The 22,364-nt window shown below is 58.4% G+C and overlaps 1 protein-coding gene across 1 annotated transcript in view; it reads left to right on the top strand.

Moving 5' to 3' along the window:
- The first annotated feature begins 1,771 nt into the window (after nucleotides 1–1,771).
- HHIPL1 (HHIP like 1) overlaps nucleotides 1,772–22,364 on the top strand; it is a 28,443-nt gene continuing 7,850 nt past the window's right edge. The window contains exons 1-6 of the mRNA XM_047864158.1: nucleotides 1,772–2,262; nucleotides 10,134–10,780; nucleotides 13,350–13,493; nucleotides 15,350–15,678; nucleotides 16,177–16,303; nucleotides 19,794–19,939. Of these exons, the coding sequence (XP_047720114.1) occupies nucleotides 1,993–2,262; nucleotides 10,134–10,780; nucleotides 13,350–13,493; nucleotides 15,350–15,678; nucleotides 16,177–16,303; nucleotides 19,794–19,939 (1,663 nt within the window). The 5' untranslated portion in view covers nucleotides 1,772–1,992. The remainder of the gene's footprint in view (nucleotides 2,263–10,133; nucleotides 10,781–13,349; nucleotides 13,494–15,349; nucleotides 15,679–16,176; nucleotides 16,304–19,793; nucleotides 19,940–22,364) is intronic.

Below are 22,364 nucleotides of genomic sequence, written 5' to 3' on the forward strand. Positions count from 1 at the left end.
TACTGGAGGGGGTGTGGGGGGGAGATGGGCTAAATGGGTAAGGGGCGCTAAGGAATCTACTCCTGAAGTCATTGTTGCACTAGATGCTAACTTGGATGTAAATTTTCAATAAATAAATAAATAAATAAATAAATAAATAAATAAATAAATAAAACATCTAGAAAGAAAGAAAGAAAGAAAGAAAGAAAGAAAGAAAGAAAGAAAGAAAGAAAGAAAGAAAGAAAGAAGGAAGGAAGAAAGCCAGACACCTGTACGGGTAGCAGGAACTGAGGCAAATGGGGTTTTGCGTGAGGGTTTATGCTGACCCGGCTGGCGGTGCACTGTGGCTTATGTTTGCGGTAGCTGTAGGGGCTCCAAATTCCTCTGTGGTCCTTGTTTTGGTCTCCCCTGTTGTCTTTGAGATTCACCCAGATCTCCTCTTAGATGGAGCGTGTGACCACTAATATCACGCCCAAGGCCTGTTGGAGTGGTGGTAAGGAGTCGGGGAGGAGTTCTGTTCTATCATCCTACGTCCTTGGGCGGTGATATTCACTAGTGGTTCTTAGGTCCTCTCCCTTCAGTAAGTCTCTGAAGTTTAGAGGGGGTTGGAGTTGGGGACCCACCATCCCCCAGGGTGGATAAGGCTCTGGTAAAGCCTTTTTCCCTGGAGAGCAGGTCTTTGTTATGGAGAACGCTGTGGGCGTATCTCACAATGGCCACCTTTCCACTGGGGAGATTTCTGGAGGCACAAGGGCAAACTTATGGCCTCCTCCTTTAGATTGCCGCCCTCCTTCCCCCCAGGAGCTTCTCAGCCCCGCACTAGTCTGCTCTCAGCCCCCAGCAGGTCCTCAAAATGACCCTTTAAGCCTTCCTGCCAGAGCAGATCTCAGCTGAGACTCTGGATTTGCTGGTCTCTCCAGATTTGGGGGTGGCACTCAGCCCTGAGTCCTGAGACCTCCGCTCTCCAAGGGGTCTGAGGAAAGTGGATTCTTAGTTCAGCTTTTTTCTTATGGGCAGGACAGGAGCCACAACTTTCCGGCTCTTTCACGCGTCAGAGCAGAAACAGAGGCTTGGATTCTCAAGCACCTGCTGTCCATGAGAGGCTGGGCGAGCCCTCCGCTAACTTGGGGACGGCATTCCCTCATGGGTATAAGGGGACCCATAAGCCCGGCGGGCGACACAGGGCAGAAGCAGGGGCAGGGGCTGCAGGATGGAGAGCAGGATGCCCAGAGTGCAGGGGGAGGAGGCCCAGCAGTCCCCGGCTGTAGGGGAATATGCTGGCCCCGGAGGGGAGAGAGGGAAGAAGCCTGGGGTGAGGACGAGGGTGGACTGTGGAGGCGGCCCATCCACCCTCCCCAACCCAGGCCCGGGTTTCACTTCTCCTGTGAGTCCCGGGCAGCAGGGACCGCCCTTTACCCCATTTTTAAGTGATTCCGTGGGAATTCCCAGCCACTGGCTCCATCATGTCGCTCCCTGGCCCAGTCGGAGGCAGGACTGGAACCCCGGAGTCCCTGCACCTCCCGGGCTAAACAGCGCCCGGGGAGGAAGCTGCGGCCCCGGCAGAAACGGGAAGCCCAGTCGGCACCTGGGGCCCCAAGAGGCGAGGCCACCGCCATTGTATTGAGAAAGGATCCCGGGGGTGGGGGGGAGGCGCTGCTGGAACAGCGGGAACAGAGGCGGTGCCGAGTGCCGAGTTGCGCGCCGCGCCCCTCCTCCTTCAGCCCCGCCGGGGCGTCCCCGACCAGGGGTGGCCTCCCTGCGGGGCTGGGCCCCAACCTCGAGGCCCTGCGGGGTGAGCCCGTCCCTGCCCCGCGGCCACGGGCTCCCCGGGAGGGTGCGGCCCGCGGGAGGCGAGCGCTCAGGGCGCGGCCGGCGGCTCCCGGGGCGCGCGGGGCCGGGGTGTCCGCCCCCCGCCGCCGCCTCCCCCTCCTCCTCCTCCTCCCCCTCCTCCTCCTCCTCCCCCTCCTCCTCCTCCTCCTCCTCCGGGCCGGGGCGGAGCGGGCCGGCAGCGGCATGGCGGGCGGGCGGGCCGGGCCCGGGGCGCTGCTGGCGCTGCTGGCGCTGCGGGCGCTCGGGGCGGCGGCGCACCCCCAGTGCCTGGACTTCAGGCCGCCCTTCCGGCCGCCGCAGCCGCTGCGCTTCTGCGCGCAGTACTCGGCCTTCGGCTGCTGCGCCCCCGAGCAGGACGCGGCGCTGGCCCGCCGCTTCGGAGCCCTGGCGGCGCGCGTGGACGCCGCCGAGTGGGCCGCGTGCGCCGGCTACGCGCTCGACCTGCTGTGCCAGGTGAGCGGGCGCGCGTCGGGGCCTCGGCGGCCGGGCGGGGAGTGGCGGGGGCGGCCCCGCCGGGCGGCGATCGGGAGTGGGCGGCGGGCGTTGGACCCGGAGTCCGCAACCCCCCCCCCCCCCCACCCCCGGCGGAGTCTTGGGCGCGGGGAGACGGGCTTTGCCATTCATTAGCTTCGTGACTCGGGCCTTCCCTGGGCCTCCGTTTCCCCTCGTGAGGCAAGGCGGGCGGACAGAGCGATGTCATCACTCCCTTGGGAGTTTGCGGACCCCTCCGCCCTGGGACCCCCTGGAGTCAGCGTGGAGGAGCCCCGCCCTTGTCGGGGCACCGGGATGGGAAGCCTTTGTCCCGCCAGTGCTCCCCGCGCTGCCCCGGGGGAGGTGGGCGCGGCCCGGACCCGCAGGGAGCGTGGTCCACGCGCGGGACTTGGGTTTGCGGAAGGGGTTGGGGGACACCGCTCCCAGGGAGAGCCCCTCCCCCGCCCTGAGGACACGGTCTCAGAGCCCCGCCCCCTTCCTGGACCAGACGTGCCCGGTGCTCAGACCCCGGGGTGAGCCGGCCTGCCATGCTTGTGGCACTTCGGGCCCCCACCTAGGTTCCTGGTGTGCGCTCTCTCTGGGGGCGCCCCCACGTGGCAGAGGGTCTCTCCTCCTTTCAGACCACCTGAGTGACATCCCTTCGGTGTAACCTCTCTGTCCTCATCTCCCTTCTGGGGGCAGAGCCCCTACTTCTGCCGGCTCGGGATTGCACGGGATTGTGCCTTAGCTGCTCCTGCATGGGTCTAATTCCCGAGAGGCTGACCAGAACCCCTGGGGAAATGGAGTCAAGGCCAGGAAGCCCTGAGGCTGGCCCCAACCACCATCCAGGCAGCCAGAAGCCTGGGGGAGGAAGGGTCCTGCAGGTCCGCCTAGCTGACGCCCTTCAGACAGCCAGGGGAGGGGCAGGAGGGCTGGCCTGGAATCAGACTTACTGGGTTGATCCTGGCCCTGCCACTCCTGGCTCTGTGACCCTGGACAGGTCACCACTGCACTTTCATTGCATCACCTTTAAAATAGGGGCAATCGTAGCCGTCCCTCAGAGTAGGCACACAGACAGGAGGGCACATACTCAGGGCTCAGTGGATGATTCTGGTTGGATTTCTCCAGCGCCTCTTTGGCCCCCACTGGCTTCCCAGCTCTAGGTAAGGACGGAGTGGGGCCCAGAGGCCCACTCGGGGGAAGCCCAGAGAGGCAGAGACTTGCCTAGTGGTCACACAGCTCAGTTATGGCCACGGTGGGCACTTGGACCACACTCAGCGCCAGTGTGAGTGGGCCATCTGGGTCAGAAATGAGAGGGCCTGGGAGGGGATGAGGAAAGGGGCCCTGGGGAGCACCAGAATGCGGAGGAGGGGGACACCCGCCGTTGGTGGTCTCTGCTCAGTCCCTGTGCTGTGCTTCTCAGGGGAGCCAGAATGGTCTGGTCAAGCATCTGCCTCCCTTACCAGCGTGGGGGCTCTTTGGAAGCAGGCCCTCCCCTCCCCTCATAGTTGGGCTCGTGCATTCACTCCACATTTGTTTATTGAGCACCTACTATGTGCCAGGCTCAGCAGGACAAGTCAGGTAGGCGGGTCCTAGGAGGAGGAAGGGAACAACAGTCAGCCCTGCTATCCCTCCCTGGCAAGAGGCTCCCCTCTTCCCCTGGGAATCTTCCCAGCATGGCTTGGCCTTGAGCAACCAGTGGTAGACCGGCCTCTAGCACTTTACCCCAGGCGTCTCTGAGAGTGACCTCATGTCTGGAGTGAACTTGGAGAGGGCAGTGGAGGTTGGCTCACGGTTTCTCTGGCAGGGCCTCAAGGGAGGGCAGGAGAGTGCTGGATGGAGGACCATGCTGTCTGCGAGCCAAGGCCATGTCTGGATCCGGCACCCCCTGATTTCCACCCTGGGGAGGTGGCCAAGGTGACTTATTTACAAGTTTCAGTCAATGACAGCATTCAGACATTCACATCTGCCTTAGGGAGACGTACTCCAGACAGGAGAGAGATCATGAAAACGTGCTTGCTCCCACAGCCCCCTCCAGAACCTGCCCCCCCCCCCATCTGGTGCCCACAGCCCCTCCAGGTGCCCAGGATGGCTCCTTAGCTGGAGGGTGATCATCCCTTCTGGGCCTTCCTTAAGACTTCCCTAGAACTCTGCCCTCATCCAACTGACGCCTGTGTCATCAAGAGGAGAAATGACAGCTTGTGACATGTGACATTTTCAGGTTCCTCGTGTCCATATGACAAACTTCTGTATAATTGAGACTGCCTCTCTGTGTAACCTGAAGTCATCAAAGCCTGGTTTCTGATGGAAATCTACATGGGACACACTCTGCAGGTGCATGTGCAGGACAGATATTTCCCCAGAGCCTGTTAGGGGCTGGCCCTGTCTGGGTGCCCGGGCCCAGAGGCAGTTGGCAAGTCATAGGCCCAGGCTCGAGTCCCCTTGTTCAAATCAGGAGACAGACACACGGATACTTACCAGAATGCACAAAAGGCTTCTCCAGGGTGACTGGACACTATAGGGGATAGGGAGAAAGGCCACACTTTTCCCTGTAAAAGTCAGGGAAGGCTTCCTGGAAGAGGAAACATTGAATTGCATCTTGATAGTTCACACCATTTGAGCATGTGTTTATTGAACAATGCATGCATGATGTCTCGTTTATTCCCGCCGACAACTGTGAGATTGAAATTCCTTTCCCCTTTTACAGATGAAGACACGGGCACAGAGAGGCTAAGGAACTTGCCCCAGGTCACACAGGGAACGGTAGATTCAGTCTCTAGTGTGCTCTGGCTCCAAAGCCCTTCTCTTACTGACTTTGTCATACTGCCTGTTTTCTTGAAGCCCCACTGTGTGCTGGGCCCTCGGGCCCCTTCCCTGGAAGGTCCCATAGCCTGTGGGGTAGGTGGGCATACAAAGAGAACACAAAGTCCCGGCCAGGCAGGCCAGCTGAGGCATCTCTGACACCCGGGAGGTGACAGACGACCCCCGTGGAGAGCTCAGCCCACAAGCTACAAAGTTACATTCTGGCGATGCTGTGTGGAGAGCCGCGGGAGGGTCCACAGGGGGCCAGGGTGGGGGAGTCAGGGCCCTGGGAGGACGGAGGAGCCAGAGAAGACTTTTCAGTTGGGTCTGGAGTCACAAAGACGAGTTTGCCAGATGAGGAAATAGGAAAGGAAGGAATACCCTCCCTAGAAAGCACTGTGTACACAGACCCGGCCTTCCTAAGCAGTAGGTGGCGGACATAAGGAACCCTTGGGACTCAGGACCGTGAGTCGTGAGCCTCAGCAGCCGCACAGGGCGACCTCGGGGCAGCAAGGTGGGCGGGCCGTCTGCTCCTGGGCTGAATGGCGCAGGCAGCTGAACGGTGTGATGCCCGATGGGCTTTGCTTGGGTTTTCTGCTGCCCCTTCCACTGACCCCGGGAGGCCAGTTGCTGGTTGTCCCTGTGGACGGCAACCACTACAACCTCCTGTCACGTCCTGCTTGTGGATTCCTCAGGTCTGAGCACCAGGTTTGCTCTGTAAGAGTATGTAGGCCACGAGGAAGGGCTGGCCAGGCCCCGTGTCCATGCATGGATGCTGAAGTTCCAGCCTGGCTCCCCGGAGGCCCCCCAGTGCTCCCTCTCTAGCTCTGGGCTGGGCTTTGGTGAGCAGAGGGCACCCAGATAGGCTTCCAGAAGTCCGTTCCGCTCCTCATTGTATCCCTGGAGCTGAGGACGGTGCCTGGCACGCAGTCAGCGTCCCGTAAACGCTTGCTGAATGAAACAGTGCTGACTAATCCGGAAAGAGCCCCACTGTGGGCATCAGGAGGGCTGGGTCTGAGCCATGGCGTGACCACTTCTTGGCACGTAGCCTTCTTTGAGCCTCAGTTCGTCACCTACAAGCTAGAAGTCACAGTGACCCTACCTCGCAAAAATTAAATGAGGCGTGTGTGCGGACAGACCCTCCCTGGCCCACCCACAGCTGCCCGCTGGAGTCACAGGAGGCTCCAGGGCAACCGTGTGAGAGATGATCACACGCGCGGAGGCCTGGGCCTGGCTGTCTCGCCCACCCGTCGGCTGAGTGGGACGTGGGAAACCCTGTGAGGCCTGGGACAGCAACTGACCAGAGACTTCCAAGCATACGTGGCCAAGTGGCCCTTAGCCTCACAGTAGCAGTAGAGGTGCCGGGAGGACAAGGCCGTGGTGTGACCATGATGGTTCCAAGGGAGGGAGGAGCCCCTGGCCCAGAGCCTGAACACACATCCATGAGGGCGGCTTGCCACCTGTCGGAGCCCCGCCTGGCCCTGCCGGTGAGGAGGGGAGCGTCCGGCCCTGGGAGGAGCACCCCCCAGGGCCTCTAGGGACCCAGAGCCGAGTCGGTCCAGACCTTGGCCCGCTGAGCCCATGGTGGGACTGGGGGCAGAGGGTGCCAGGCACAGACATAAATAATTACCTCTGCTCAGGTCAGGGGCTCTGACTGAAGGAGGTTCTTTTTCTTTTCTTTCGAGTTTATTTATTTATTTTGAGAGAAAGAGAGAGAGAGAGAGAGAGAGAGAGAGAGAGAGAGAATCCCAAGCAGACTCCACACTGTCAGCACAGAGCCCGATGTGGGGCTCGAACCACAAACCGAGAGATCACGACCTGAGCCAAGATCAAGAGTTGCATGGGCACCTGGGTGGCTCAGTCGGTTAAGCATCCAACTTCAGCTCAGGTCATGATCCCACGGTTCACGAGTTCAAGCCCCGCATCGGGGTCTCTGCTGTCAGCCCAGAGCCTGCTTCAGATCCTCTGTCTCCCTCTCTCTCTGTCCCTCCTCTCCCTCCCACCCCAAATAAATAAACATTAAAAAAACAACAACAACAACAGAGTCGCTTAATTGAGCCCCCCAGGCGTCCCTCAAGGGAGCTTTCCATACAGCCTGTGGAGCTGAGGCCTCTGCTCTGGGTGGGGGCGGGGTACACTTAACTAGGCTTTGGGGGCTGGGAGTTAGGCGCCCGCCAGTGAGCCCGGAAATGCCCCGGCTTCTAGGTCGAATCCGGCCTGTGACCTTGGTTAGGGGCTTCCTTCTCAGCCTCTTCTTTCCCATCCGTACAATGGGACTAAGAACATATTCCTGGCACAGTCAGTTGCGTTGAGTGATGGCCCTGGCCCACAATCTGCCCAAATGCCCAGAGCTGTTGTTGTTCGCGCTATTTCTCCAACGGCCGTGGCTGTTATTTAAGGATGAATCGATTGCTGCTTTCGAGGGAAGGGCATGCCTGCAAAGGGAACCGTGTGCGCTGAGGCTCAGAGGTGAAAATGGCAGAGAGTGTCAGGAAACTGAAGCGGGGGCAGGAGGCGGGAGCTGACGGCAGAGCTGTGGGCAGAGCTGGATCCCGAGTGCTGGTACCTCTGCGTTGGCTCTCAGGCTGGGGTCGGGGTGTGAAGGGAGGGATCCTCTCAGCTCTCAGGGGGTGGGTGCTGGAGGTCTGAAGCTGAGGAGGGGTCTGCTGGGGTTTGTCACCTCTGCCTGGGTTCCCGGAAGGCAGAGCCTGGGGCAAAGCTTGCGGGTTATTTCCTTCTTGGGGTGAGAGGACCCGGAAGCACGAGTGTTGGCGGCAGAGGGAGGGCTGAGCTGAGGGTTGCTGCGCGATGCCTGAACTGGTTCCAAGAAGCCATCCAAACTGCGAATTGGGACTGTCTGCCGGACGAGGAGGAGGGCAGAACACTTCACCCATCTGCTTCCCGTCCCCAGGGCTCACAGTCCTGCCCCAGGAGGGCCTGACTACCCTGCATTCCAGATCGTGCCCATGCGGGCCCTGAATGGGGTCCCCGGTGTCTCATCAGCGGGGGAGCCCTCGGCAGGAGGCCAGGGAAGCCAAGGGCGGCCGATCCATCTGTCCCCAGAGGAACACTACACTGGCAGTCCGGTGGCAGAGGACTGTCCAGGACCTTGCCCAAGGTGCCCGAGCAGTGGAGGGAGAGGGGTCCGGGGCCAGGGGGATGCGTGGGCATGGGTGTTGCCAATTTGTACATGTGCCAGCCTCCACAATGCTGGGGAGAGTGGGGTCGGCCAGAGACCAAACCCAGACCCCTCCATGCTGCCCGAATCATACTGAAAGACACCGAGGCTGTGCCTCGGTCTCCCCCTCTGTAACACTCTCCCCTTCATGGGCCCTTGTGAAGATGAAGCCAGTAATGGAGGTAGGAGCACCCATTCACGGTTAAGTACTGGTGAGGTGAGTTAGCTTCCAGCACATTCCCTACGCATTCACTCGGGGCTTACTATGTGCTAGGCACTGTCTTAGGTTCCGGGACACACAGTGACCAAGACGGTCAAAATTCCTGTCCTTGTAGGGACGCCTGGGTGTCTCAGTGCGTTAAGCGCCCAGCTTCGGCTCAGGTCACGATCTCGCGGTTCGTGAGTTCGAGCCCCGTATTGGGCTGTGTGCTGACAATGTGGAGCCTGGAGCCTGCTTCGGATTCTGTGTCTTCCTCTCTCTCTGGCCCTCCCCTGCTCACACTCTGTCTCTTTCTCTCACTCAAAAATAAATAAACATTAAAGGTTCCTTTCCTTGTAGAATTTACCTTCCAAGGAAGACAGACAGTAAGCATGCAAACACATTCATTTTTATTATGATACCAGATGATGGTAAGGTTTGTGATTTAGGGTGTTTTAAGTTTAGTTTAGTTTTGTTTTTTAAGTTTATTTATTTTGAGAGAGAGAAAGCATGTGTGGGGGAGGAAAAGGGGGAGACGGAGTGAGAGAAAATCCCAAACAGGCTCCACACTGTCAATGCAGAGCCCCACACAGGGCTGGAACTCAGGAACTGCGAGATCATGACCTGAGCTGAAGTCTGAAGGTTAACTGACTAAGCCACCCAGGGGCGCCTGGGGGGGTTGGTGTTTGTTTCAAGCAGAGTCAGAAGCCAGGAGGTGGAGGGCAGGGATGGGGAGGGGTGTGTGGGGGGGGTGGTGGCTGGGTGTGGTCAGGGCAGATCTCTCTGAGGATGTGTCCCTTGAGTGGGGATCTAAATAAAGGAAGGAGTAAGTCCTGCAGACGCAGGGCGGAGATTTCATATGAAAAGAGGAAGTATAGAAAAGTGCCTCAGGGGTGCCTGGGTGACTCAGTTGGTTAAGCATCTGACTTTGGCTCAGATCATGATGTCCCAGTTTGTGGGTTAGAGCCCATGTCAGGCTCTGTGCTGACAGCTCAGAGCCTGGAGCCTGCTTCCCATTCTGTGTCTCCCTCTCTCTCTGCCCCTCCCCCACTTGTGCGCGCGCGCGTGCGCGCGCGCGCGCATACATACACACACACACACACTCTCTCTCTCTCTCAAAATAAACATTAAAAAAATTTTTTTTAAGTTTTTTTTTTTTTAAGTTTTTTTAAAATTTTTTTTCAACGTTTATTTATTTTTGGGACAGAGAGAGACAGAGCATGAACGGGGGAGGGGCAGAGAGAGAGGGAGACACAGAATCGGAAACAGGCTCCAGGCTCTGAGCCATCAGCCCAGAGCCCGACGCGGGGCTCGAACTCCCGGACCGCGAGATCGTGACCTGGCTGAAGTCAGACGCTTAACCGACTGCGCCACCCAGGCGCCCCTTTAAGTTCTTTAAATACATGAACAAAAGGGTGCCCCAGACCCTTTCTGGCACACAGTAGGTACTCAAGGGCTGCTGTTAGTGGTAGTGATATGGTGGTCATTTGGTCTAACCGAAGCATTAAGGCAAGGGAAAGAGAAGGTGAGGAGCTAGGAGGCCAAGGGTTGCTGCCACCTAGTTGAGATCGCCGTGTTGCTAGACCGATGGGGGCCCCATTTTACAGATCAGCGGCCTGAGGCCCTAGGAGGCGGGAGAGGTCACACGCATCCTCGCCGCCCCTGTCCCCGCAGGAATGCTCACCGTACGCCGCCCACCTGTACGACGCCGAGGACCCGTCCACGCCGCTGCGCACGGTGCCGGGGCTCTGCGAGGACTACTGTCTGGACATGTGGCAGACGTGCCGGGGCCTCTTCCGCCACCTGTCGCCCGACCGGGAGCTCTGGGCCCTGGAGGGCAACCGCGCCAAGTTCTGCCGCTACCTGTCGCTGGACGACACGGACTACTGCTTCCCGCGCCTGCTGGTCAACGAGAACCTCAACTCGAACCTGGGCCGCGTGGTGGCCGACGCCAAGGGCTGCCTGCAGCTGTGCCTGGAGGAGGTGGCTAACGGGCTGCGCAACCCCGTGGCCATGGTGCACGCGCGGGACGGCAGCCACCGCTTCTTCGTGGCCGAGCAGGTGGGGCTGGTGTGGGCCTACCTGCCCGACCGCTCGCGGCTGGAGAAGCCCTTCCTGAACGTCAGCCGGGCGGTGCTCACCTCGCCCTGGGAGGGCGACGAGCGGGGCTTTCTGGGCATCGCTTTGCACCCCGGCTTCCGGCACAACGGCAAGCTCTACGTCTACTACTCAGTGGGGGTCGGCTTCGACGAGTGGATCCGCATCAGCGAGTTCAGGGTCTCCGCGGACGACATGAACACCGTGGACCACAACTCTGAGAGGTGGTTGCCCTGGGGGCCCGGGTGGGGTGGGGTGGGGGCGGGGCTGAAATCCGGCCGCCAGGCCCTGCAGGTCCGCAACGGTGCCACCGCACCGGTCCACGGTGTGCACCTGCCCTAGCTGTTAAAACCTCTGTCACAGCCAGGGAGGGGGCCGAGCCCCATGTCCTGGGCTCAGGGGAAGGACAGCCGCCGAACAGCATCACAGGATCACATCCAGACTCCTGGATCAGCCACTGCGGGTGGTTCATTCCACCTGATTCTCCTAAAGCCCAGGGAGAGTCCCAGTGGTCTCCCCATCCTGCAGGTGAGGAAGGGGAGGCTTGGACAGGTAAAATGACCTGCTAGGCCACACAGCTGGCCTAGAATCCCCGTGTGTCTGTCTCCCGAGCCCCACCTTCCACTTCTCCTCCCCTGGACCCTCTGCTCCCTCCACCTCCCCCAGCAGGTTTCTCTGCACCTTTCAACATGAGCCTCCTTTCTGTGTATTATCTGTGCCCCCCCCCCCCCGTGTTCAAAACCGCTTTGACCCGGCGTGGCATGAAGGACATACGCATCGGTCTGGGTCCAACAGGAAAATAAACCTGGTACCAGCTAATTCAGCAGGCAAGATTTGACGCTGGGAGTTAGCTACTGAGGCGATAAAAATGAAACAGCAGCCCAGGGGAGATGCAAGGCAACTCTGAGTTTACCAGCTGGAGGAGGCTGCCTCTACCTCTTTCAAAGACAAACTGAGAGCGTTGGGCCACTCAGTGGAAGGAGGAGCCACAGTGGGCCTGGGCAGGGGGAGTTGCGGCCAGGGAGGAGGTACAGCTACTGCCAAGACATTGCCTGAGAAGAGAGAGAGAGAGAGAGAGAGAGAGAGAGAGATGGGGAGAAATACCCTGGCTTCTCTCTTCCTCCCGCCCTCCAATCTCCTGCCAGTGCCTTCCATTGACTGACCCTAGCTGGAGGCCAGCCAGCAAAGGAGCATGGGAAATGTAGTTTGCAGGGTCGGAGTCTCTGAAGCAGAGAACAGGTAGGGGCAGAACCAGGACTGCTCTGAGGCAAATAATGGCACATCATGTACTTAATAAAACTGGAAAATCTTGACATTGAAAGTATAAAAAGGAGAATGAATCAAATATGCTGGCTCATGTGAGGGCTAATGTAGGTCTTGTCAGGCTGCGTTAATTTTGACTATGAGCATCCTGGCAGCCAGAGCAAAAGGAGAAAACGTAATTCTCATTATCTTACATGAGGCTGTGCAACCAGTTCTCCAAGAGATACCAGGTTGATCACACGGCTCTCGGAGCAGAGAGACAGAGGGACTGAATGGATGTGCTTCACTGGTGACTTTTAGAAAGTGACTCTTGATAAAAACGGAAGGTGGGACACAAAAAACACAGATGAACATACTTCGGAGTGAGTGTTCAGTGAGGGTCCTCTGGGGACCTATCAAGTACCAGCCTAGAACTTGACTCAAGGAGGGACCAGGACCGAGTGGTCATCCTTGCCTGAGTCAGCTGTCAGTCTCCATTCCCAGGGCTGGCATCCCAGCGGGAGGTGGAGGCCTGATGGTCTGAGCTGTCCTTTCCGGGAAGGACTTGGAGGTTGGGGCCCTGTTTTGCTCACCAGGTCACATGTGTTGGCCTCACGTGTGTTGGTTTCAGTGGAAGGTCTTGGTTCTGGAGGCCTGAAGCCCTGGATTCAAGTTACCTGACCTTCTTGTGCCTTGGTTTTTCTTACCTGTATTAATAAAGGGTCACGAAGTCAGTGACCTGTCCCGGAAAAACTAAGCAAACAGGGCCTTGGCTACAAGGGAGGATCCGGAGGAGGAAAAGGGTGAGGATTAGTAGCTACGAGACACCAGAGGAACAGAAGGGAAAAGTTCTTGGCTTTGCTAAGTTTGCTGCCTGGTACCAAGATGTCTGGGTGGACACCCAAGAGTCCGCACTCACGAGCCACTGTTCCTATCCCTGCACCTACCACGTCTGGAGGCAGCACCAGCAGCCAGGGAAGCGTGGCTTCCCCCTGCCTCTTGGTTTCCACTCTCCATTGGCAAACCCCAACCAGAAGCCAGCTGGCTGGCCACGTAGTGGAGGGTTTTCTGCCATGGCAGTAAAGGAAGTTGCCGAGGGGTGAGTTTGTAGTTGAGCACAGCTCACATCAGCAACCCACCTCTTGGAAGTTATGGTACAGCAAATGAAGGGGGCGTGTAGAAGAAACCAGTTGTGCCGGTGACTGGGTCGCCAGGGTTGCATAATCGTAACTAGGGGGCTAGCGGTGGGGAGCGGTGAGGAGGCCTGAGTCCTAGTCCCAGCTCGGCTCCCTATGGGCTGTGTGACCTTGGGCCACTTGCTTAACCCCTCTGCGCCTCCAGGTCCCCACTAGCACAATGGAGTGAATCATCCTCGCCCAGACTCCTAGATAGATCCTTCTGAAAGTCACCTGCTGTAAAATGTATGAAAAGTCTTTTCAGCTGGGAAACGGCATCGAAGAGAGAAGAGATTTTATTGCTGTGATCTTCTTTTGTGTTTTTGCTGAGGTTGTTTTTATGTGTGTTTGGCGGGGGTGGCTTATCTCCTTTTAGGATAATCCTGGAGATCGAAGAACCAGCCTCCAACCACAACGGGGGCCAGCTGCTATTTGGGGACGACGGGTACCTGTACATCTTTACTGGTGACGGCGGGATGGCCGGAGACCCCTTTGGCAAATTTGGAAATGCCCAAAACAAGTACGTTCTGCTTTGGGCTGGCTGGTGGGTTGGTTTACATACTCTCCTGGAGGAGGGGGGTTACTTCCTCGGCCACGCAGTGCAGGGCAGTAGAAAGGGCTTTGGGCCCCAGTTCAGTCTGCAGCTGGGGACTCCTGTCAAGTCGCTTCCACTCCCCAGTTAGAGGGGATAATAATAATCTCCAGGGGAGGCTTGGCATGAGGAGTAAAGGCAATCCTGTGTCTTGAGGACCAGGCACAGAACCCACTTGTCACAGGTGCCTGATAAGTGACATCAGAGAGCCTCTGGGAAGAGGGGCTTTTATTGGAAGGCAGCCCAGCCCTGCTTGAACTAGAGGAAGGAAAGAGGTCCTTCCAGGACCAAATGGGGAGTGTGAACTGGCTGGAGCAGGACTGTCTGGGCAGGAGGGCCCCTGCCCCACGGGTCACCCACATATGGCCTGGAAACCGAGGCATAGTCTTGCTGTCAGGTATCTACTTCTTGGGTTGAGCGGATGGCCTGCCATTATTCCACTTACACACACACACACACACACACACACACACACACATGCACACACACACACACACACACACACGCAGTGTAGACGAGGATATCTAGGGCAGCCTCCTCCATTCTCTTAGCTAAACTGACAAAATCTTCTTTAGCCCAGAAAGTAAAAATAGCGAGGGTGATGTTGATTACAGTAATTAAACGTTCATGATTTGTCACTTGCGCTCTCATACGTGACAGCGTAGGAATCACTGAAGCTTTCTCATGTTTGGGATGTGTTTAGAGATGTAGTTGGGAAAATAGAAATTAAGGATTTGTGGATAATTGGACAGAACTTAAAACATTATTTTGCAGCGATGAGGTTGGCCCCCTTCTGTAGTGAAGCCGGCTGCACAGTGTGTGGGCTCAGGAGTGTGATCTGTGGCTTGGTGCTGAGCAGGCTGGAGTGTGTGGAGGGGGGACTCCTTGGGGCAAAACCTAAAAGACCACAATCGGGGATTAAGGGTGGGGCATCTTTGGGTGGGGTTGAAGAAGACCTCATCTTTGAGGTACGGGTGGTGGGTGTGGAGGGGGGGGGCGGGGGGTGAACTGAACGGGCCCTCAGGCCTGCCTGGCTCTCTGACGTGCCGTGGTGCTGACGTGCGGTGGTGCTGCCCATGATGGCCCGGGGTGTGGGACAGAGAAAGAAAGAGCACCAGCCTCCTATTTCCTGCTGAGATCTGCTGAGGTTTCTCTCCCCTTCCCTGAGCCCTGACCTGTTCTCTTGTGTGATGCTCCTGACTTTGATTGCTGGGTGTTGAAAGAAAACTGTAAATACGAGTCCTTTTTAGGAGTATTTTCACGCCCCTCCACCCCCACAGCCATGTAGGGAGGCAGGAAAGAGGGAGCGCGCTAACCTTACAGTGAGGAGACGGGCGTGGGAAAGTTGGAAAGCGCGTGGTGGCAAAGAGCTTGGGCTTCTGGGCTCCCGCGCTGCCTGGGCTGGATCCCAGCTCTCCCTTTACTGGCGGTGTGGCAAGTGGGCACGTTATGTGGCCTTTCTGAGCTCAGCTGCCGCGTCCGTAAAAGGGCATCACGGAACTGCTCTCCTTGAGCTGAGGCGTTAGAGGGTATGTACGTATATGCGACGCTTCCCACGCAGCCTGGCCCGTAAGAAGGTGCCAGATAAATGCTGGAGGAGTGAGCGAGGTTACCCAGCTGGTAAGCAGCTAAGGAGGGCTTGAACCAGGGCCCTGGCCCTCCCCCCGTCCCCCTGCCACGTTCCGGGCTGGCCTTGACCTGGCCCCAGCACCCGCCGCCGGGGGCGCCCGAGAGCCCCGGCGCCGGGCGACCCTGAGCCGCACCTCCTCCCGCCCGGCCCGCAGGTCGGCGCTGCTGGGCAAGGTGCTGCGCATCGACGTGGACCGCAACGAGCGCGGCCCGCTCTACCGCATCCCGCGCGACAACCCGTTCGTGGACGACCCCGCCGCGCGGCCCGAGGTCTACGCGCTGGGCGTGCGCAACATGTGGCGCTGCTCGTTCGACCGCGGCGACCCGGCGACCGGCGCGGGCCGCGGGCGCCTCTTCTGCGGAGACGTGGGCCAGAACAAGTTCGAGGAGGTGGACCTGGTGGAGCGCGGCCGCAACTACGGCTGGCGCGCCCGCGAAGGTTACGAGTGCTACGACCGCAAGCTGTGCGCCAACGCCTCCCTCGGTGACCGCCGTCCCGGACCCTCTCCGCGCGCCCCTCCCCGGGGGCCCATCTCCCCGGATCTGCACCCCCAGCCCCCGCCATGGCCGTGCCCGCCGCCTCCCTCGTGCCCCTCCCGCCCCCACCCCGTGTCGCGTGGACACCGCCCCGCGCGCCCCCGCGGACACTGGTCCTGGATCCGTCCCCCACCCCAGGGGGTGTGCGCTAGTGCGCTCTCCCTGCTCGGCCGCGCCCTCCCCCGCCCCATCCTGGATCTCCCCTTCTTCTCCCTTGCCAGCGCTCCTGGGCTGTTTCTGGCTCTCCCGCCCCGTCCCCTTCCCGCACACCCATGCTCGACTCCCTGCTTTCCCGGATCTGTAAGGGGCCCCAACTCTGGCCCTCCTGGTGACCTCCCATCCCCTTGCCCCTCCAGACTCAGCCCACCTACCAAACTTCACTGTGGGGGAGGGACTGGCCTCCAGTGAACCCACATGCTCACCCCCAGCTTCCGCTCCCCTGCAGATGATGTCCTGCCGATATTCGCCTACCCGCACAAACTGGGCAAATCGGTCACCGGAGGCTACGTGTACCGGGGCTGTGAGTACCCCAACCTGAACGGCCTCTACATTTTCGGCGATTTTATGAGTGGGTAAGTGGCCCGTGGGCTCCTGTGCCCGAGCAGCCCCACTGCCCTGAGTGTCTCCGGCCGCTACCCCCGCGTTTGTGTAAAAAGCCGAGGGTACAGTGGCAGGGGCATGTGAGTACGTGCAGGTGCGTGCTCCCTACAGCTGCTGTCTGACGGGGACCTTCGAGGGCCAGGCAAGCAGGTCTCTTCCTCTGGGAGGAAGTCTGGAGTTACAGCTCAGGAGACACCCTAACCCGCCCCCTTTTCTCCTGGTTTCTTCCTGAGCTTTGCTGGCTGCCTCAGGCACCACCGTGAGGGCACAGCTCGCCACTAAAGACGGGATGCCTGTTTAGTGCAGACCCATCGATCTTCCCCTCCCAACTGAGATTCCCGGGCTCCAGGCCTGACAGCAGTCCTGAGGGGCAGAGGTGGAAGGGGGAGGGCATGAACAACTTCTGCACACACTCTGGGCCACCTGGCTTCTGAGGAAACCAGGACCCGTCGCTGCACTAACTGACCGGGGCTCCAGGGGGCATTGGCCCAGAAGAGGCCAGAGAGGTCATTCTGCTGGAATGGGGAGGACGGGGCTCCAGCCAGGGTCTGACCATGGGGCCCCTGGAGTCTTGTTGCCCAGTCCTCATGCGCTATGCCAGTGACATCTCACTCGCTAAGACCCTAAAGGGTGTGTGTGTGTGTGTGTGTGTGTGTGCGTGTGTGTGTGTGTGTGTGTGTGTGTGTGTGTGAGCATGGGGTGAGGGTTGGGATATATCAGATTTTGGAGTGAGAAAAGTGAGCATACCTCCTAATCCTGCTGTGGGTCAGACTCTTTCCCAAGGAGAGCCCATGACCGCCTCATCCTCCCATTGTCCAGAGGAGGAAACTGAGGACCACAGGGCCTCAAGCAAGACATACACCCGGCACAAAGCTTAAAAGTGCTGCTGGGGAGGGGGATGCCTGGCTCAGTTGGAGGGACAGGAAGCTCTTGATCTTGGGGGCATGAGTTTGAGCCCCACATCGGGTGTAGAGGTTGCTTTCAAAAATAAACGGGGGCGCCTGGGTGGCTCAGTCGGTTAAGTGTTCAACTCTCGGTTTTGACTCAGGTCGTGAGTTTGAGCCCCAAGTCGGGCTCCATGCTGACAGTACAGAGCCTGCTTGGGATTCTCCCTCTCTCTCTCTCTCTCTCTGCCCCTCCCCAACTCATGCATGCACTCTCCCTCTCTCAAAATAAATAACCTTAAACATTTAACTAAATAAGTAAAAAAAATTTTTTAAATAATTCGTTCCTTTAATTTTATCTTATTTTTAAGTAATCTCTACCCCCAACGTGGGGCTCAAACTCACGACCCCAAGATCAAGAGTGGCATACTCTACAGACTGAGCCAGCCAGGTGCCACCCCAAGCAAAGCTTTTTTTTTTAAGTAGAGATTACTTACGAATAACATCTTTTTTTCAATGAAAATTTATTTATTTTAATTTTTTTAAATGTTTATTTGAGAGAGAGAGACAGAGCGTGAGCAGGGGAGTGGTAGAGAGAGAGACACACACACACACACAAACACACACACACACACACACACACACACACACACACACAGAATCCAAAGCAGGCTCTAGGCTCCAAGCTGTCAGCACAGAGCCCGACATGGCCTTGAACTCACCAATGGCCAGATCATGACCTGAGCCGAAGTCGGACACTTAACCGACTGAGCCACCCAGGAGCCCTTTATTTATTTTTCAGACAGAGAGAGAGAGAGAGAGAGAGTGCGTGCATGCACGAGTTGGGGTGGGGCAGAGGGAGAGACAGAGGGAGAGGGAGAATCCTGGGCAGGCCTCACGCTCAGTGCCGAGCCTGACACAGGGCTCGATCCCACAACCCTGGGATCGAGACTGACCTGAGCCAAAATCAAGAGTTGGACACTGTATTGACTGAGCCACCCAGGCATCCCAAGAATAAAATCTTAAAAAAAAAAAAAAGTGTAGTTGAGGTGGCTTGGGTCTGATCCTGGCCCGCCTGCCTATTAGCTGTGTGACCTTAAGCCAGTGACTTCACCTCTCTGTGCTTCAGTTTCCTCATCTGTAAAATGGAGATGAGAATAGTAGTTGCTTCCTAGGGTTTGGGGACCGAATCAGTTAATACGCACGCAGCACTTAGAATCTAGTATCCGCTCACTACTTGGTGGCTCTTACTTCTTCCCGCCCTGGCCTCTCCACCTGAGGGCAGCTAAACAGGGTTCCCCAGGAGTAGAAATAAAGAAATAAGGAAGCCTGAGGCTGGCCAGAGAATTGTCACCTCTTGCAGGCTGCTGACCCGAGGTTGGTTTGTGTCAGCCCCCGCACCGACCCTGACCTGGGCCTCTGGATGCTGGATCCTCTCCAAGCTCCGCCCCTTCCTTAGGATCCGCTCCTGCCACTCAGCTTTCCCATGAAGCCTCTGTTTCTCTGTCTGAGTCTCCTTTCTCCCGTCTGCTGTCCCCCGAGAGTGTCCAAGTCTCTTCGAATGTGTGTGTGACCACACACACTCCACTAATTTTGCCAGCCTTTCCCAAGCCCTTCTGCTGAATCAGGGGGAGGGCAACAGAGCTGAAATTCCCTTGCGCCCCAGTCAGGGAGACAGGCCCGCGCCGGGTCCACTCGAGTGCAGCCTCAGACAGTCTGTGTGCAGTGCTGGGGGAGCCCGGCGCAGGGGCAGTCAGGAGGGCTTCCCGGAGGAGGGCATGTCCAAGCAGGGCCTGGTGATGGACGGGGGGAGAAGGGAGTAAGGGGCAAGATCAGCATATTCTGAAGATGCCCAAGCATCTCCAAAGTGGAGGCGACTCCAGAGTATGTACAAACTTCCGGCCACCAGGCATGGAGGATTCCGAGGCTCTTGACCGCAGGTCAGTGGGTGGGACTAAGCTGAGGGAGGGCAGGGGACAGGTTTGTCCCCTGGTGCATAGTACGTGCCCAGTGAAGAATGCGGCGGGGCCCGCTTTATGAGATCCTAACTGCTAGACCACCAGGGAGCATGGAGGGCCAGCCTTATGGATGTGCAGCCTGTGCGGATGCACAGACCTCACGCTCGGAAGGGCCCACACTTGACCGCACAGTGGTCAAGTTCTGCTCTCACTGTATTGAGATACTTGATAGTTTTTTTTTTTTAATTTTTTTTTCAACGTTTATTTATTTTTGGGACAGAGAGAGACAGAGCATGAATGGGGGAGGGGCAGAGAGAGAGGGAGACACAGAATCGGAAACAGGCTCCAGGCTCCGAGCCGGCAGGACAGAGCCCGACGCGCGGCTCGAACTCCCGGACCGCGAGATCGTGACCTGGCCGAAGTCGGACTGCGCCACCCAGGCGCCCCAAGATACTTGGTAGTTTTTGAACAAGGGGTCCTGTATGCTGACTTTACACCGGATCCCGCAAATGACGTCTGGTCCCTGATGGGGGAATAGTACGAGTGGCTGGAGGGATTGTGGGTTGGGTTCCCCCGGGCAGCACGCCAGCCAGGACCCCGCAGCCCATCCTTCTTTGCAGGCGTCTGATGTCCCTCCGAGAGAACCTGGAGACGGGCCAGTGGCGCTACAGTGAGATCTGCATGGGTCGAGGCCAGACCTGTGCGTTCCCAGGCCTCATTAACAACTACCACCCTCATATCATCTCCTTTGCCGAGGACGAAGCTGGTGAGCGCTCCTGAGGCCCTGAGGCCTCTCTGTCTGTCCAGGCCGCAGGCCCCAGACTGATCCCCCCGCACCCCCACCCCGTGGGTCCTCTGGGCCTGGGATTCCAGGGACTGGGTCTCGGGCCTGAAATCCCCTTCAGGCTGGGGAGCGAGTGTGCAGTGGCCTGACACCTTGCCGGGACATCAGTCCCCACCAGCCCGAGCTTCTTTCTGCCCATCCGGAAGATGGGAACAGTGTCCCTGACCCCGCTTCTCCCTGCAAGGCCGCTTCTCGGCTGCAAATAATGATGTGCAGTGAGCAGACCGGGAAAGGGTTTGTGATGGTGGAAATGCAGGCTGGCGGGGGTGGGGGGGGACTGTGTTCCAGACCTCTACCACCCTGGGTTCGTGAAGACCCAAGAAATCTGGACTGTAAAATTAAGCCACACAGTCCTCAGAAGGTGGGTGGACACCGCCCTCTTGAACACCCTTCGTGGACACTCTTGTCAGTGGGTTCCCATTCAGGCTCTTGCATTTTCAATGCAAGGAACAGGGAGGGAGGGGAGAGGATGAGGGGCCATGGAGGCTGGATCCTGCTCCAGCCTCCTGCCTTTGTCCTTGGCCCCGATTGTCCCTGGACAAAAGCTGAGGGGCCCCCAGTGGGGCCTGGGGGATGCTTGGCAGGGTTGCTAGGCAACGCCCACCCAGGGACCTTTGGAGGGGTATCCCCTGCAGGGCCCAGGGCCCAGAGCCCCCAGGCCTAAGTCTGGGAAACCTTTGTTGGATGACACCCGTCACAGTCTAAATTTTCAAAAGGGCAGCCCCAGCCCCCCACCGCCCTCCCAAACCCACTGGACCTTGAAAGCCTTTTCTTTTGGCCAGTAGGGGGTTAATGTGTTTTGGAAGGAGGGGCGCCCTCCCCCCCCCCCCCCCCCCACCGGGAGCAGGACTTGGAAGGTGCAGTTCCCAAGGGGCCCTTGTTCAGCCCTCTGAGTGACACCAAGTAATGGAGAGCCAGGAGGAGGCTCCTCTAAACCACATGGCCCGGGGGCAGCACACTGGTGAGCTCAGGAGGGCGACCCCTGGAAGGCACAGAGCCCTGGGGTCCAACATAGACAGTCCTCCCCCAGCCCCGGGCTCAGGCTCCTACCTCTCCAGTTGTTCTCCTGACATTTGCAAATTGGCCACAAGGACCTGTGCTGGCCTGGGGTTCTCCGGGACAGTCCAAACAGCAGAGAGAAGAGGGCAGTGTGGCCCTGGGTAGGGCGCCGGTGGGGGCTGTGGCTCCCAGCAGACCAGGCTGACAGGCCAAGGAGTGTGCCTGGTCCAAGCCCATCACCTTACAGAGGTGGGGGTGGGGGGACTGTACCCAGCCTGGCCCCCAGAGGCCTCCCAGGGCCTTGAGCTCAAGCTTGGTCAGCCAAAGGAAGACTGACCTTGGAAAAGAGCATTCCAGAAGGAGGCAGCGGCATGTGCAGGGAGACCCGAGTCACTCCCAGGGCCTGGAGTGTAGGTGTGAGGGCTGCACAGCCAGGGAGGAGACAGGGGCTCTCAGGGGCCACTCTTCAGAAAGAGGCCCAGAGAGGGAAGTCACAGCCCAAGGCTGCACAGCAAATCCATGCCTATGACATGGGTTCTCTCCAGCAGGGGCTGTCCTCCTGGGGTACGGTTGCATCATCACCTTGGGGACCTATTTACCACCCCAACCCCACCAAAGCAGGGCTGGTGCTCCTGGGGGCAGGGTGTCAGAGGCCATTGAGCACTCAGCATCCTGCCCTCCCCAGCCCCAGGCTCCCCACCACAGCTGGGTCTACCCCAGTTACACAAGTTGCTCCCCCCCCCCCCCCACTGCAAGCGTCTTCCCCTTTGTGGAATTCCCTGGGTTTCTTGGGCCTTGAGTCTCAGACCCCACCCCCATGCAGCCCTCCTTGACTGCATCTGTCCCCACAAATATGCCTTCCTCTGAGTTCTCACCTCTCTGTCCAACTTAGTGGTTCCTTGGGGACCACCCCCATCCTTGGGAGAACTCTTCACTGTACTCTTCCAATGACAGAAGTATTAGCATGGCGGAACTGTCACATTGAATCACAACGTGGGCTGTGTCTGGGCCTCCCAGCCCCCATGTGTCCTACAGTGATGAAGGAGGACTTGGGGGCAGCAGACATTCCTGAGTTCCAGGCCTGGCTTAACCACTCACCAGCTGTGTGACTTTGGACAAGTCGCTTAACCTCTCTGAGCCTCTCGTTTTCTCATCTGTAAGGTGGGAACGATGAAGCCTATTTCCTGGGCACTGGTGCCTCTGGCAGCAAGAACCAGGGGGCGGGATGAGGGTGAGGAGAGAAAGAACTCACATTTGCTCAGAGTATCCAGGTGCTCATAACTCTCAGGGGCCCCGAGAGGTCGAGGAAACTGAGGCTCCAAGTGGGGCTGTCCCTGAGCTATAGGCG

Source organism: Prionailurus viverrinus, chromosome B3, assembly GCF_022837055.1.
Source record: "Prionailurus viverrinus isolate Anna chromosome B3, UM_Priviv_1.0, whole genome shotgun sequence".
Classification (NCBI taxonomy): Eukaryota; Metazoa; Chordata; class Mammalia; order Carnivora; family Felidae; genus Prionailurus; species Prionailurus viverrinus.